The sequence below is a fragment of the Sylvia atricapilla genome, chromosome Z (assembly GCF_009819655.1).
Source record: "Sylvia atricapilla isolate bSylAtr1 chromosome Z, bSylAtr1.pri, whole genome shotgun sequence".
NCBI classification, from domain to species: Eukaryota; Metazoa; Chordata; class Aves; order Passeriformes; family Sylviidae; genus Sylvia; species Sylvia atricapilla.
The window spans coordinates 83,108,927-83,125,591 of record NC_089174.1 but is presented as its reverse complement, the minus strand read 5'-3'; the positions used below and the strand labels follow the sequence as shown (position 1 = coordinate 83,125,591).

The 16,665-nt window shown below is 36.1% G+C and overlaps 1 protein-coding gene across 1 annotated transcript in view; it reads right to left on the bottom strand.

Moving 5' to 3' along the window:
• Positions 1–220: 220 nt before the first annotated feature.
• ANKRD31 (ankyrin repeat domain 31) overlaps positions 221–16,665 on the bottom strand; it is a 63,599-nt gene continuing 47,154 nt past the window's right edge. The window contains exons 21-23 of the mRNA XM_066339165.1: positions 16,274–16,414; positions 15,597–15,693; positions 221–1,663 (exon numbers count right to left, since the gene is read on the bottom strand). Of these exons, the coding sequence (XP_066195262.1) occupies positions 1,512–1,663; positions 15,597–15,693; positions 16,274–16,414 (390 nt within the window). The 3' untranslated portion in view covers positions 221–1,511. The remainder of the gene's footprint in view (positions 1,664–15,596; positions 15,694–16,273; positions 16,415–16,665) is intronic.

Sequence of the window (16,665 nt, the reverse complement as noted above, 5' to 3'; positions counted from 1 at the left end):
TTTGCGTTTTTACCTCATTGCTCAGCTAGAATCAATTCAAATTTCTGTCACTGTATCTTAGGATTGCCTTAGGTCATGTAAATCACATTAATATAATGGACCAAAACATTCCTGTCAAATTCTCCCAGGTTTTGTACATTAATTTTATTAGACATCTTGCAACAAAGAAAAAATGTCAAACAAACATGTAGCAGAGGTCTTTTAACAGTCAAAGTGCAGTATTTGAATGAGCACTTCCTTTGAAACAATATGCCTTCAGGTTTGTTTGGCTGCTGCAGTTGTGAGAGCAGTCCATTTTCTTTCTTTGTGAAACTGAGATTGCAAAATACCTGTCATTCAGCAGCTTTTACCTTTTTTGACTTCCAGGCAGTTGACATTTCTTTATCCTTACAGCCCATCAGGCTGATTGCTCATGCGTCCCAGGGCACAGTACTAGCTCTGCACATCACACCCCTCCCACTTCCCTAAACCAACTTCTGTTTAAGACACTAATCAGATCTTTGCAGAAGAGCTCTTCACACGCTCCAGACAGTTTGCTGACATTATGTATTAGCAGGAGATGCTTCCCATCCTCTTCACTGGAGTTAGACGTAGCAGGTACCACTACTCCATCTCTTCTTATAATCCAAAGAATAAAAGAGCAAGAATACCACTTGAATGCAGATAACTCTCTTCACAGTCAACGTTTTACAAATACGCTGCTAAAGCAGATTCAAACATTGTAAAACTAAAACAAACAGAAATCCCCCAGAGATTGGGATGAATATCTAAGATGCTGTTACCTGGAAAAATCTGTGTTCTGCAAACAGGCTAATTGCATTTCCTGTCATATGCCAGCACACTTTCTGCCTACCAGAGAGATTTGGCTGGAACATGAATGGAATTTTCCTGAGCACTTCCAATAGCTAAGGTTCCTCTTTTAACCTCTCCAAGCACCTGCCTCCCTTCTCAAATGCTTCCATATACATATATGCCACATAAAGCAAAGCTGTTGATGATTTTCAAGTCTGCTTATCTTGATTTTTGCCTAACCTAACAGTTTATGTTGTTAGGCAAACACACACTGCCATTTCTGATAGCACAAACTCAGCCTCAGCAGTTCCAGCTTTAGGTGTAAGAAGTGACTTTGAGTGTTGATGCCTGTCTGTTTCTGTCCTGCCCCATCAAGCATGGGCAGCTTCTTTAATCTTAAATTAAAATTTAGAAGTTCATACCAAGTAATCATCCTGGAATATAATTCACAATGAGTATCAGTGTGTAAGTCGTATCTACTTCCCCCTTTCCTAATCTTCCAGCACAAAATTAAATATTGACAGTTATCCTTGCCTGCTACCAAGTACTTCATTGTTCCTCAATTACCCAAACAATCATCATACCAATTACCCAAACATCATCCCAAGTGCTAGACAAATGACTTATCAAAATGACAGTAGCAAAGTACTTAGTTATAAAAGCTCAAAGTTTGCTTTTAAGTGATGGCAAAGAAAAAGGTATTAGCACAGAAGAAGTCTTTAGAATCCAAAATCTTTGCATTCCTTGTAGAAATTCCAGTGCTTTTCCATTGCAGAGCATGGTAGAAACTCCTCTCTTTGTGCCATTACTATCTCAGAGAATTGAAGAAAATGTGTTGGGCTTTCCACTGAGTTAAACTGGACAGAAGAGCCTGTGGAAATAAATGCAAATGATTACACAGTGTAAATTAGATTAATGGAAGGCAATCACTGCCACTAAAAAGGTGTTTGCACTTTGTCAGAACCTTGTAAGCCTTAGTGATCCCTAATAATCTGTAATGTACCCTAGGAATCTTGTGGGGCAAGACTTGCAACATCTTACCAGTATGTCTCACTTAGACCCAGTCTTCAATGAGACAAGGGCCACAGTACACCTCCTGGTGCCCAGCCTGAGAAGCTACCCATCCCAGACATTTCCAATTATATAATAGGAAAAGGCAGCTGTTCTTTGGTACTGCTTGAATTTCATGTAGTATGGCTACAGAGGTATGTTCAATGTACTTTCCCAAAATAAGGAATCTCTCTCACAGAGAGTGCCTGTCCTGAAACGACTTTATAAAAAGGAAAGTGTACACTTGTACAGAAGAAACTGCAGAACAGAACTATAGGTATTTTCAATATTTGAGTATCTGCTAGACTGAATAAACTCTTGGAATGCATAAATTTAAAGCACTTTTGTCAGTACAGGAGAAGCTGAAATTTTCTCATTTAAAATCAGTAACAAAATAACATTGTAAAGATCCACCAGCAAGAAATATTAGAAGACATCGATCCATAAAAGCACAGACTCCAAAAGGCACTTGGAACTGCAGATTTCAGAGTTACTTGCTTTCATACATCTTTCACCCCCACTTTCTCCCTTCACTATCCCTGCACAAAGTAACAGAGCTGCTGAGCTGCCACAACCAGCCCAACACAGAAAACTACCAGTTAGGGCAAAATTGTCACACAGAGCAGATGGTGTCAAGAGAGAACTCTCATGAAAGTGGAGATGGATTCAGTTTAAAACAACAAAACCAAAACAACAAACCACAACAAAAGATTGTGTCCAAACAACATTCAAGTGTCTCAAGAAACAAACTAGGATACGTATTTCAGAATCATTCGATCAGTCAAGACAAATCCTTGTCAAAATGCATAGAAAACATGTTTGAAGTGGCATCAGTTGGCCATTTAGCTTGTACTTATGCCATCCCAAGAGTCTTTCTCTGTTACCACCATTTTTCATTTGAATCTCCTACACTGATTCTAAAAAGCAAAATACACTCACTGAATGGACAACATCATTTGTGCCAGTGCTAAAACAAACAGTGATATTTGGAGGCGTTAAACTTTTTAATTCCATGATGATTTCAATAATTCCAATAGCAACCATCCTGCTATTTTCCTGAGTTCCAGGACCATCCAAAGCCAGCAAAGTAGTAAATTGCTATCATAAGAGAGAGGTGGGTGTTCAGAGGTGCAAACAGAGTCTTGTGTGTGAGGATATGTGTTGTTGAACACCCATGACACCCAGGGCAAAACTCCAATGAGGACAGGATTGCATGTGGTCTCTTACAAGCTCAATGCATGTTCAGTACACATAAGACAGTACATAATGGAACAAAATGTATGATCTGATGTCTGGAATAAATTTTAGTATCACTGACTGCAACAAAGTTGGGCAGGCTGCACACAAGACCCACGCAAAAAGTTACAACACTCCTCACACTTATGAAGCAGCAGTCAGTCACGCCAAAAGAAGCCAACTTACACACTCATTTAGAAGTGATGCCTTAAAGGGCACAAGGAATGCTTGGATAAAAGAATCACAAAGTAGTCTAACAGACAACTTCAGGTTAAAATGATCTTAAAAGTATGCCTGGGATTTTTTTTATATAAACTGGCAGAAACTGAGATGAAACATTTTCATTAATGCTGAGTATACAGTGGCATGATAGGCATGACTTCAACCTGCTCTAGTTTGTTGAAAAGCTGCTTTTTTTGTTTTTTGTTCTGAAATGTCCACCCTTTGTACGCAAGTAGAGGGAAAATTCCTAGCAAAGCCCAAAGTTCATTTCACATTCTGTATTGATAGATCATAATCGGAGAAAGGATGCTATTTTCTTACTTTGGAAATGCTCTTCTCTGTACTGCAGTGATTTAACTTTATGACTAAAAATTCTCAACTCAAATGTGAAGTGTAAGAGAGATAAGACCAAATAAATCTATTGAAGTCGCATTTTTCAGCAGCAGCTAACAGCTTTCTTTGCTGATTCCTTTCCGTCAAATTTATGTTTTATCTATTGGAATAACATTTTGTCGAATAAACATCACTATTCTGCCATGAATACTTTACCTGAGTGGATAATTAACATATCTAATCTCTATATTCTCGACTTCTCAGTAATTTCAGGTAACAGTCAATATCTAGCAAAACTACAGTAATTTATACATCCTAAAGCTGCCTTCCTCAGTTCTGACACCAGCGTTTGAGAACAAAGTTTCCATATCTACAGAAATTTTTCACCAGTAGGTATGAATCAGTATTTTGGTCCCCATGTTTCTTCCTCTGACACCAGTGACTAAAGTCCTTTGCATTTCTCTTTCTCAAGTCCTTCTCCCCTTTCTCTCTCCCTTTGCTACTATATTTAATCTTCTGATACCCACTTTGAGGTTTTCTTCCTGCACTCTGCTGACTGTTAACTCTAATCACCATAAAGAAGACTGGCAGTTTAGAGGCTGTAAGCAGCCAAGAAGGGTTCCTATACAGTTATCCAAAACTCAATGTCTCAGGCACAGAAGCAAACTTAGCAAATTTAGACACACAGGGAGGGTCTTTCTCTGCTTTTCCACCCTTGCTGTCCTATTCTGTCAGTTTTCTATCATCTTATTGAACTGTTAGATAAAGTATCAATATCAGAATGAGTGGGTTTTTTTCCATAAATATGGGGAAAACACATGTTGTCTCTTGACAGTTTTTTCATCCTGCTTATCAACATCTCTTCTGACTTTGAAGGCATCTATTTTAGTCTTATAGTTGTGAAACCACTCTAAATGTTTTCAACTTGTGTTTCCATTTTGTTGCATCTCTACCAGACCTTGTCTGTTGTGGCTGCTAAGAATCTGAAAACTGTACTTTAGGAGAAATTCTACTAGTGGTGCAACTACATGAATGTCAGATCATAATCTCCAGCTGCATTAAGGTTAGTCAGTGAAGATAAGATGGCCACTTCGGTGCAGAGTCACCATTTTCTGATCATTAAAATAGCTCCTGAAAGACCAGGTCTTAAAATTATGACTAGTATCTAGCTTATTTTTCCCAAGCAAGAAAGTACAGGAACTGTCCAAAACCAGCGTTAGGTTGTTATATTATCTTACTGGTTTATTTTATATCTTACTGGTGTAAATTATCTGAAAAAGAATTTAAATGCCCTCTCAGTTTAGGCAACATATTTGAGTAAATTCACAAGATCAGGAAATCCAATTTAAATGCTTCTATAGAACAGGTAATGATTATTATCACATCTGAGGGAAAGATGAACTGATTTGCAGTATCTGGCATAGTCACAGATTTTATTCTTCTGTCTCAAAAGTATCTGCTTTAGCACAGCTAGTCTAGACACAGGCCACAGACGCATAAGCAAAGAGAAGATCTAAGAACAACACATTTAAAGGTGACAGCATTTGATCTAGAGTGCCACAGTGGAATATTAATAGAACAAAAATCTGTCTGAAGTGCTTTGAATTTTCTTGGGCCTTATCCACACTCCCCTCAAGAACCTAGAGAAGATCAGTCACAATCAAGGGGTTCCAACAGGCATTGTCTCTTCAGACCAAGTAAGACCTCAGAAATGACAGCCAGCACTTCACATGAAAAACATTTTTGGGCCTTCTGAATCTTTAAAAAAAGGCTGCTACTGGATTGAGGCACAATAATTCTGCCCATGCTTGTGGAAATTTTGAAAGTAACTTTTCTTTCAGATGAAGTCTTCTATTTCCTATTACACTGAACCTGGACAATAGAACCTGGATTAATACCTGAAATTTACTAAGCTGAAAAATTTACCAGAGCAGCTCAACATGGTACGGTTATATTCTTCTTCATTATCTTCTACAATTATTAAAGATAAACAAGAAATCTCAGTTAGAGGAATATGAGCTTTTGGCCAGTTTAGCCGGAAACTAAAGCTTTCCTTTGCCTTATTTACCTTTAACCCAGATATGTAGTGGCTTGGTGCTTATTGCACTTTTTCTCTCCTAAGATCAGAATATTTCAATGTTCTGTTCTGTTACAGACACATCAAGAACTTATTTTTCCTATTATTTTCCTGAGGTTGAGTGAAAGCAAGTAACTGCCTTTTGTGTTCTTCAGTTTGCTTTTTGTTTTTTTTAAAATTTGTATTCATGATCTATCAAACGGAAAGAAAAGTTGGTAGAGACCTGGTATTTTGGAAAAAGAGTTGGTGCATAGATTGATTGCCATTGTAAGACCAGAACTTTATCTGACAAAATACAATGTTTCCCCAGTAATTTAATAGTTTTTCCACTCTAAATGAATTCACTTTTCTTCAGGTTTCCCCATAGTTCTTGATTCACTTCACATGATATAGATGTCAATTCTTTTTTTCTTTTCAAATGCTGGAGTCCACAGTCTCCACAGTAAGGAATCAGTAAGGAATCCTTACTGATTCCTTACAAAGCAATCAGTAAGGAGACATCTTTTTCTAATGATCAGACCAATCATGTCAGTCAGACAGACAGTCAGACACCTAAAGTTAAGGTGTGTCCACCCACTACATGATACAGGCCAGCAGAGATTTTGACCAATTGCATTGTGATCTTTTGTGTCCATCTCTATCCCTATTTTGAAAGTACTTTTTCCCCAAGTGACCAAAATCATGCACACTGCATTTTTTTGCATTTGTAATTATGAACCTTTGAAAAAAAAGTCAAGGGTTATTTATAGCATCCTACTAATAAATAAATGATTTCAGTTTGGAAGCTCCTTAATGGACTATAATGACCAGATAATTAATAAAACAGCTATAACAGTGCCAGAAGGACATAGAGCACCTCCTGATAGTACCTTAGCCTATTTTTTATTTTCTTTATATATCAGGTTGACTCATCATGGATGATCTATAGGTTCAGTTCCTCTATAACTGAAATTTGTATAGCACTAATGTGGATTTTAATTCATACTTTCACAATTAATTATTTTATTCTATTCCTCTGAGATAAAATGGTGTATTTGAGAAAGAAACATTTCTTTCTCCTCTCAATAAAGGATAGTATTCCTTGGAAGTTCATGCTCTCTTTTTGTCCTCCAGTGACATTGGCAAGAACAATGTCACAAAGAAGAAAAAAAATAGTAGGTATTTAGAATCATTCTTCTTTCAAAGTAGTCTATAACAGTGACCTTTCTTGTTGCACTGTGTCTGCATGGGAAAAGGACTTGCAGGTATGAATAGAGACCCAATATTCGTGTCTTCTATTCCAAAGCACCAGTTTCAAGGTTTACACTGAAATCTCAAATTACTTTATTTCATACGGTAGAAAGTATTATTTCCACAAATTAACCCAAAGGTGTTATGCTTTTTCAAGAGACACAGCTAATAGTTTATCTGTTTCTAAATGTCTGAAAAATGTACAGTAGAAATATTGCTTTATAGCTTTTTTTAGAGCATTACCCAGATAAGTGATAGGAATATATTATTTTCCATTAACCTTCTGCCTACATCACGATCTTACACAGTAACTGGTTTTTGTCATCTTCTATATCCCGGGGTGTATGGCTGTTACACAGTAACAAATACTTAGTATGTGACACATTCTGAATTATTATTTTTCAGGGACCTTGGATTGGCGCATCAAGATATTGTTACATTTCATTTAACAATGTAGCAAAGTCAAGTCCACCAAGGCACTGCAGAAATCCAGCAATGTTTCAACAGCCTCTGAGAGAAACAAAATAACAATTTAAATCGTAGTAGCTCTTTTTTCACTATTGCTGTAAAATGATTATGTCCCCAAAGGGTGATAGAGGTATATTCGACATATAGACCAATACTATCAAGAAGACATAAAATAAATAAGTACTTCTAAAATAAAACAAAATGGCTGGTTCCATTTTTCTCACAAAAAAAAAAAAAAAAAAAAAAAAAAATTACACAGCTGTCTAGATGACCTTTCAGTTTCTCAATTAAGTCAATCACTCAATTTAAATATCAATATTACTGAATTTGTGCTCAACATCAACAAAGGCATATACTAGTATCCTTTCTTAAAAGACCCAAAGATTGCTTTAAAAATAATTGTAGGAGACTATTTCTCGGTATGATTAGAAGGGTGTAGGTTCCCAACATATGATTCTTTCTTTTTAACCTATTATGTTATTGTTGTAGCCTTGATTATATAATGATTCACTTGTATACTCACTTGAAAGGAAATCGGTTCCCTAAAATTATTTCTAACCACTTTAGAAAACCTGAAATTAATGTGTCAAGATAATGTATAAAAAGTTCCATCTCCAAACTTGGGTACTTAAAACCAGAACACTTTAAAATTCTTGCAGTTTATAGCAGACCAAAATGCAGATTGGAAGAAACAGAAGACAAGTTACAAATCAAGTTCCAGTTCAGGTCAGAACAGCATTTTAAAAACCAACAGCTCCTGTTTTGAATACACTGGCAAAATCTGCAGTGGCTGTGATTCATTTGTTGAGTTTTATGTGCAACCTCAGAACAACTTCTAGAGCCTTCTCCTACACTATTACCACATGGTGATTGAAAGGCTGAATCGTTTCATTTAAAAGATTTGTCGCAACTTTGTTAAAAGTGATTCCTGAAAAAAAACCAAGATAAAAACGTGATAAAATTTGAACACTTCCCAAGGTAAAACCATTAGGTAATCTCCTAAATATTTTCACTTCATATTACCCATGTGATGTCAAAACAGTCTGTGTTGTCTGTCTAAAGCAAAGCAATAGATGAAGCCAGTGCATTTTGAAGGCTGATGTGTATCACACTGCCTTCCATTTATTGGTTCCATAAATAAGACAAGAAAAGATGTGTTCCAGGAAGATAATCTACAACAGTTGTTTGTCTCAGTCTTGTCTCAGTCTCTACAGGAACACCAAAGCAGAAGAAATATTATAATGCCCCTGATTAATTAAGAAGATAGGTCAGTTATCAAAGGATTTTTGTACCACTTGTTTCACAGGTACTAAAAAGGCCAGAAAGCCAATGTTCAAAGCACTCAGCTAGGAGTCATTTTTATATACTCTTAGCAAGACTTCTCAGGAGAACATAGTTTCTGTACCAAAAAAAAAAAAAAAAAAAAAAAAAAAAAAAAAAAGGCAGCAAAAGTTTTAACAAGCAAGTTTCCATCTAGATAAATGGGGGACAAATTCATCATGAGCATGGTTAAGCATAGGAATACTCACCCCTGAAAATATGCAGAATTTGACTAGACAAGCCATCGAGAAACCTCTAACTTAGAAACTGGTCCTACTTTGAAAAGAAAATTGGACTTAAGACCTCCAAAGGTCCCACTGAACCTATGTTAGCCTATGATTCTGTGCAATCATGGTACCATCTGGTTTCTTCTGAAGTAATCTTCCTGTTTCAGAAAAAATCTGGCTTATAGATAAGAAATACAGACATCAGATACTTAGAACTGGCTTCCATGGCATGCAGTCCTGGTTTGTTGTTTGTTTCCCCACCCTCCTTCAACTACAAACAATTTTTGGCCCTCTGAGAAGTGATTTTTGTTTGGCTCTTGCTGGTGACATAGCTGAAGTCTAAATCAATCATGTGACACTTTACCTCCTACCCTGCTGACAGCCAACAGCAGGTAGAGGATTGTGAAAAGCAAGATGAAGAAAGCCTATACCTCAGCCACGGAATGCAGTTATGGGAAAATACAGCTTTGTAAATTCTGCACAAAGAATGGTGCACTTCTTCGTAAAGTATGTATGTAAGCACATAAAGCAAATGCCTGGAACTTCATACTACTGGAAAGTATATTCAAGAATTTTCTCTGTAAGCCATAAGGAAGAGAGAACAGTAGAACTGTTCCACCTTAAAATACCCCAGAGACTAAAAAATATTATGGATAGACATATTTGTCTACAATCTCACATTTCTTCCAAAGTACAAAATAAAAAGAATATAGTTCATCTCCCTGTCAGTTCATCTCCCCATTTTAGAGTCAAATAAATGGGGACATAGTTGGTGAAAATTCTACTACAGGTAAGGAGGAAAAAATATATATTAGATGTCAGGGTTTTGTTTTTGTTTGTATGTGATTTGTTCACTGAAGGTTTTTAAATATTTCGAGTACTTCTCTTTCACATCACTGTTGCCATTGTTGATGATATGATAAGCTACTTCTTCAATAATGCTTCACAGCTTAAGCTATGCCATTTTTGTTAGAAACAATAATGTTATGTTATTCATCATCTTTTCCTGCTTTGCTCCAAAAACATGAAGAAGAGAATAGTAAAGTTTTCTAGTGAAAGTAATTTTTGACAGAATTGTCTGAGCCTAACCAGGACCCGGGTTTTCTATGTGGAGTACAGTATACCACAAAATAAATTATTGTACAGTGGGTTGATTTGTTGTTTAGATTATGTTACAAAGTATCTTCGATGATTCAAATATGCATATGAGATCCCTGTCCTGAAAAGTTTACAATTTAAAGTACAATGGAAGACAATTGCAAACATGCACAGGCAATGTTTTCTAGTAGCTTGATTTTACACCTTTTTAGGATGGTACTGACACATATAATAGCTAAGTTTCATTTTATTGGAATGACTCACGGGGATTTAAATACCCTCCTGTTAAGTCAGCCTGTTATTTCAGCATCACAACTTTGTACTAGTGAACAAAACAGGACAATTGACCATCAAGAAAACTGAAATCAATTACCTTTCTAGAATTTTCTGGGACTAGTAAAGCCCACAGAGTCAATTAGTTTAAACCAAATTTATACAGGTGAGCTTTACATTCAGATTTTATTTAGCACAAAGTAAAACAGCAGTTGCATTGTGTATGTGCCCAGTTCTTTGGAAACAGAACTAGAGGGCAAACCAATGCAGTAAATCCATCTATGGACTATGGGCATTCACATAGCACTTAAAAAATTTCATTTAAGAGACTTACTGAAGCACTAGTCCTGAGATGCTTGCAAAGGAATTTCCTTCTGAAATAGGAGTTTGCTTCTACTCAAAATTGTATGCAAAAGATTTGAGATCCACAAGGCAGAGATGTTAAAACTGAGATGGTGGTTAAATTTTTTTATGTATTATACTTCATGTTCAGCAGCTTTTTCTTCAATTAACTGGGTAACTATAGTAAGTATGAACAAAAATTCATATATGGAACAAAATTCCTGCAAATTTCCAATTTATTAATTTTTATCATAACATGTATCTTTAATTTTGCATCATCCTCACTGTCTGTTAATAGTTACTTTTGGTACAAAATTACTCTACGCTCCTGCTGTAACTGTTTCCATTCAGAACTGAGCACCCAGATGGTACGCTGACAGTGACCATACATGCTACAAGACCATCATTTTGGTAAGCAGAATATAAATAGCAGCCATATTTGAGAAAAATGTCAATGTGGCTATTGATTTGTTCAGCAGAGAAACATAACTCCCATAAACCAGGATATTTGTTACTTTTCAATTAATATCAAAGAGCCATTCAATCTGGGGTTTTTTGATATAAATAAATGTAGCAATCTACTACACAATCTATTCTTTGTAACTTTAAAGACCACCTTCCTCCAAATATTCTGCCCTGGAATTTAAGATAATAAGCTGGTTTGCTTCTCTTAAAAAAAAAGGCGGGGGGAGGATAAAAAAGCATTTTTGGCAGAGGTTTCTCAGCTTAATTTTTTGCAAGGTAGCTGTGGGGCCTATGTAGAGAAGCATTAAGAATTGCTTTAAAGTGTGGATGCGCTTTTTGTTCACAATGACTGACAAAGACTAGATTCTCTTTTCTTTTCCATCTTACTGCCTCCCACAGCAGACCTGGCTTGGCACTGTTACCTGTGCCAGTGCAGTGTTATCTGTCACTGGGGTTTGAGCTGATCACTCTAGCTTTGCACTGAGGACAGCCAGGGTAGTCCCTTTGTAGATAATCAAAGGCAGTAGAGGGAAAAATACCAGAGCAAGTGCCATAGGCACTATTTAATTCATACAAGTATTACAGATGGGGTTTAATGTCAAATCGATGTAAAAATGCAATATTGAAAACACAAAGTTACAAGCTTCATCAACTACACAAAGGTCAGAGACTCCTCAGGAGCATTTCCACACCACCCTTTAAATTAGATTACACAAGATTATTTAGCAATGCTTATGTATCATATTTCTCCATCTAAATGCAGAAGACATTTCTCGACACTATTCTTTTTTTGAGACATTTAACTGAGTACTCAAAATGGTATGAAATTATTTTGTTAACGACACCAAAATAGCAAAATGTTTCTAATTTGGACACAGGAGAGTCGACCATATTGAGCTGTAAAAAGTGTTGCTATTAGGTCATTTAGATCCATCTAAACCCTCAGCAGCATCATTCTTCCCTAGCATTCTTTCCCTCCCACACACAAATCAATTCCATGCCACCTACTTTTCTTTTTCATTTCGTATCTCTTGCATAGCCCTTGCATCCACCATTAGGTTTTCTAGACTGCTAAAAAAACACTTACTCATAAATTCCCTGGCAACAGCTGCTTCTCAAGCTCACAGCTCTCACAACTAGTGTTTGTGGCAAGGATGTGGTGTTTGGCTGCATATATTACTCAGGTCAAAGCTCCTATGAGGCTGAGCAATGGAGCCACTACCAGGACTCTGGTAGCACTGGTGTCCCTTGTGATAAAATTCTCTCCTGGGAGCATGAACAGATACTTTTGTTCGAAGAACTAGAAGTATGACTTAAAACTGATGATTTAATGCACAGAGAAATTATGCTTTTTATTTTTCTTAATTTGTTGCTCTGTATTTTCACTCAGCCTTATATCGCCTAATACATCTAAGGGCAGACTTTCCTTTGCTCCTTTACCAGCCCAGCAGTTGCTGATGATGATTTGGGCTTGGGTTTTGTTTGTCTTTTTTGGTTTTTTTTAATCTATACCTTCTTTGGCAAAATTACAATGGACACCACAAAACTCTTAACTTGAAAAGTACTCTACCAAATGTGTGTATTTCATTTTTTGCCTCAAGGAAAAGGGAAGCATACCGTATTACATACAATCATAGCACAACTTTTTTTACTTGCTTTCAACCATTCCTAGTGAGTTCAGTTCAAAACTTAATACTCCATACCTGAATTAACACTAACATAAACCTTTCAAAACAGCTTATAGTTCAGCCATTAAGAAATCATTTGGATTCCCTTGAAAATACTCTTCTTCCATAAAACTTTGAGACCTTTCCTGAAGTAAAGGTGAACAGGAGCTGTTTTAATCTTTACAGGTGGCTAATGGTTATTAAAGGCAGTAAGGGATTGCCTGTGTATAGGAATTGGACTCGTCATGCTGTTTTCCAAAGACTGCCTTCCTGAAATAGCAATGTGCAAAATGAATGTGCATATCACACTTACTGACTGTAACAACTGAATAAGCTTTTCTTTTATGCCACTTTGCTGGAGTTTCAATGTGAAATATCTAACATCAACATTTGCTCTGCAACTTACATCTGTTCCTCAACTGACATCTGCTTCTGAATCTTTGTTATTTCTTGGTCATTTTCAGGAAACATTATGTCATCATTCAGAAAGCACAAAGAAATTCTAAGCCATATAATAACTGTTTCTTCAGTTTTCCTATATACAGATAGTCTAAAAGTACTGCTTATTTGCTTAGTGTTTACTTTTCAGTCAGGCTTGAATACAGTAATTCTTGCTTTCTGCTATCATGATCCTAGAAGAGACTAAAGACTCAGACTCAAAGAAGACGCATAGACCGAAATTTAGTCAAGATTTAGATGACCAATTCCAAAATTGCAATCTTTAATGCTTCTATTAAATGCCTGCATTGGTCTGGGACTGCTTTACTTCATGGGCTCTTCAAGTTTTTTTACTAAGACGCCTAAGATATCTAGAAGTCTGATGCTATATAAACCTTGAAGCACCTTATTAATCTCAAAAAACTGAAAACTGCTTAATTTCTTAATGTGGCCACCACAGCAACTGCTTCTCTGCTTGTCAAAGGGCCTTGATTTGGTAGAGGTTCCTAGGAACTAGGAGGTTCCTAATTCCTAAACTGAGCTGTCCAAAAAGTTCATTGGTAGCTACTTCTTTTCATTACAAGATGGCTAGATGCAGCCACTGCATATATCATTTTCTTCCCACTTCTCCATGCTCTTTATAGAGCAGCTGAATGAACACTAGGCCAAGGTATGGGAAGCTACAAGGAGAGTGAAAGAGGAGTATTTAAAATAATAGCATTCTCCTCCAAAATCACTCCAATTCCTAGGCCCCAGTCTTCTTTTTTATCAATGCTCTGGGATGCACAGAAAAAAAATCACTAATACAGTATGGAAAAAAATAGTTTGGTTCTCTAAAAAGCAGAAAAACCTTCTCCTATATAATACACACTGGTCCTAAGTCTATTAGAAAGATAAAAGAGTGCCTGGGAATGTCTCCAGGAACATCCACACCAGCAAACTTCCCTCTGCTTTTGAGCAGGCTGGCTGCAGGTGAAGTGCCTGTTGGAAAAAGCACTTGGAACAAGCTAACTCATGAACTGAGCTTGCAAACCATTTGAGGGTTGTCCAATGACCAGAACTGTATTCACAAAACAACAGTGCAGATTAATCCTCTTCTGAAACAATTTAAAGCACTGTTTAATGTCCTACATGTCTGGCCATGTAGTATCTAAAATGGAACTGAAAGTGAGAACACCTTGACTTTCCCTCTCACAGCTTCTCACCTGAGACTAATGGTTAGGCAGTGGCTACCATCATCTTAAATCACGTGTCGCAAAAATCATCCTCAAATATTCTTTTCCAGAAGATCCTGGACTACTTGGGAAAAACCTTACGGATCTTCAGACTGATTTTTGTTTGCTGAGAGTAGTTTTTGAATAAATTGATTTCTTTGTTCTAGAAGTTACAATGTTTATCATGTATTTTTCACAATACAAATAATTCAGAAGAACTAGTGAAATTTTCAAAGATCTATCAAAAAAGTTTGGAAACAACCCAGTTCTAAGTCACTTACACCTGGTGTAAACTGAAGTTACTGAAGCAAGGCAAAATAAACTCATCACCTGGAAAATCTTAGCCTGAACCAAATACCAGTAGAACACAGTAGTTTGAATATCAAATTAGTTCTTTTGAACTATTATCTTTAAATTAATTTTCGGTATGTTAAAAACAGACCAACCCTGGAATCCCAGTCCACATGAAGTGCAGTGTCTTAGGAAATTAACAAGAACAATCCCAAAAGCCCAAAAGCTTTATGGGATCCAAGTACAATTGGCTATAAAAGGGACTTGTGTTTCTCTGAGAACACATTGCTTATCAAAATTAGACTGAAGTTCTTAAGTTTGCTAGGCAGTTCTGAAAAAATTGTTTACTGTCATTTTCATATCAATGCTCTTGGTTTCTTTTGATATTTATTTTTAGAGAATAAAATATCCTCCTTTGTTAGTTATTAGCATTGCTTGGGCATACTGGGATTTTCCATCACACAGATAATTCAATATGATTTAAAGATGTGTATGAGATTAAAGTTTATGCTAGTGCATCTGAGTTTGCAATAGAATTAAAAAATATTAAAATAGTTTCCTCAAAACTTCATAATATATATTTTAACATAAAGTGTTACATAATTTTTTTTTACTTGCAACCAAATCATTAGTAACTATTCTCGTCACGTAACAAATTTATGGAAGAAGTCTACATTTTAGACTTCATGTACAAATTCTGGCACTATTTACATTTCAAGATCAAGATCTGTGATAACCATATACCCCAGAAAAAATCAGAAAGCAATCGAGGAATTTTGGGTTTTAATTCCTTTAGAAATCACTTTCTACTCCTTACAGTTATGAAGAATATTAGATTTTAAGCAATACGTACCCAAATGGTTTCCTTTCTGTGTTGGTAACTCCACGTCACTGGATGCTGACACTTCACCGACACTAAATTTTGACAATTCTGTTCCAAGATATGTAACCTGTACAAAGAAATCCAGATGGATAACTGATTGTTTTAATTAGTATTTTGGGGGTTTTTTTTCTGATAGGTGTAGAAATTTCACTTTTCCTTTAAAACTGAGTTTATGCACTTGCAAACATAATCTGCATCTGTCAAGATCCAAGGAGATGTTATGCTAATTTGAATTCTAATTGAAAAAAACCCCAAGCATTATACAGTCCATCTGTAATGCCCCTTAAACTCTGCCAGTGTTTTTGCAACAGTTGTGCATGACACCCTGATATTTCAATAAGTTTGATACTTTTTATTCAAACTGCCTTTCATCTTTCTCTATCAGTCTTAATTGTCTTTGAAGCTACTCTTTCAAATCCCTGCTAGTTTACAGTGTGAGCATTCCACATTATTTCAACACTTACGACTAGTTAATCACTGTACAGCTACAGCTGTGTAGCTCTTTCTTTGCTGCTCATTCATTCAAAGTAAGAAATTTAAAACTTAGGCTTGTACCCTCTTTTGCTTTAAGAACAGTAAAGAGATCAAGATTAGTAAAACTTGTTACAGCCATTCATTGCTAACTTTGGGAATCAAATCAGACCTACCTTATTCCACACATACTTCCATGTCACAGAAATATCACCCCCTAGCAGATCTTTAATCCACTGAACTGGATTCTGTAATATTTGTCCTTTACTGGTTCTGATCTTGCCATTCTTTAAGAGTGTAGCTTTATGACTAAATTCCTAAAAAATAGTAAGGAATAATTTAAATTCATAAATTAACAAACATAAAATAAGATCCTTGAAATATGAAAAATGCCAAAGAACAATATAGCTGTAAAGCTGCAGCTAATCCTGTTTTTCTCAGGAAAAAAAGCTACGTAATTTAATGCCATTATCAAAAACTGTATAAAACAAGATGATTTATTCCACGAGAATAATATGCTTTAGCCAATCAGAGGACAAACCTCCCTGTGTGTTTCTCAGAACTGTAT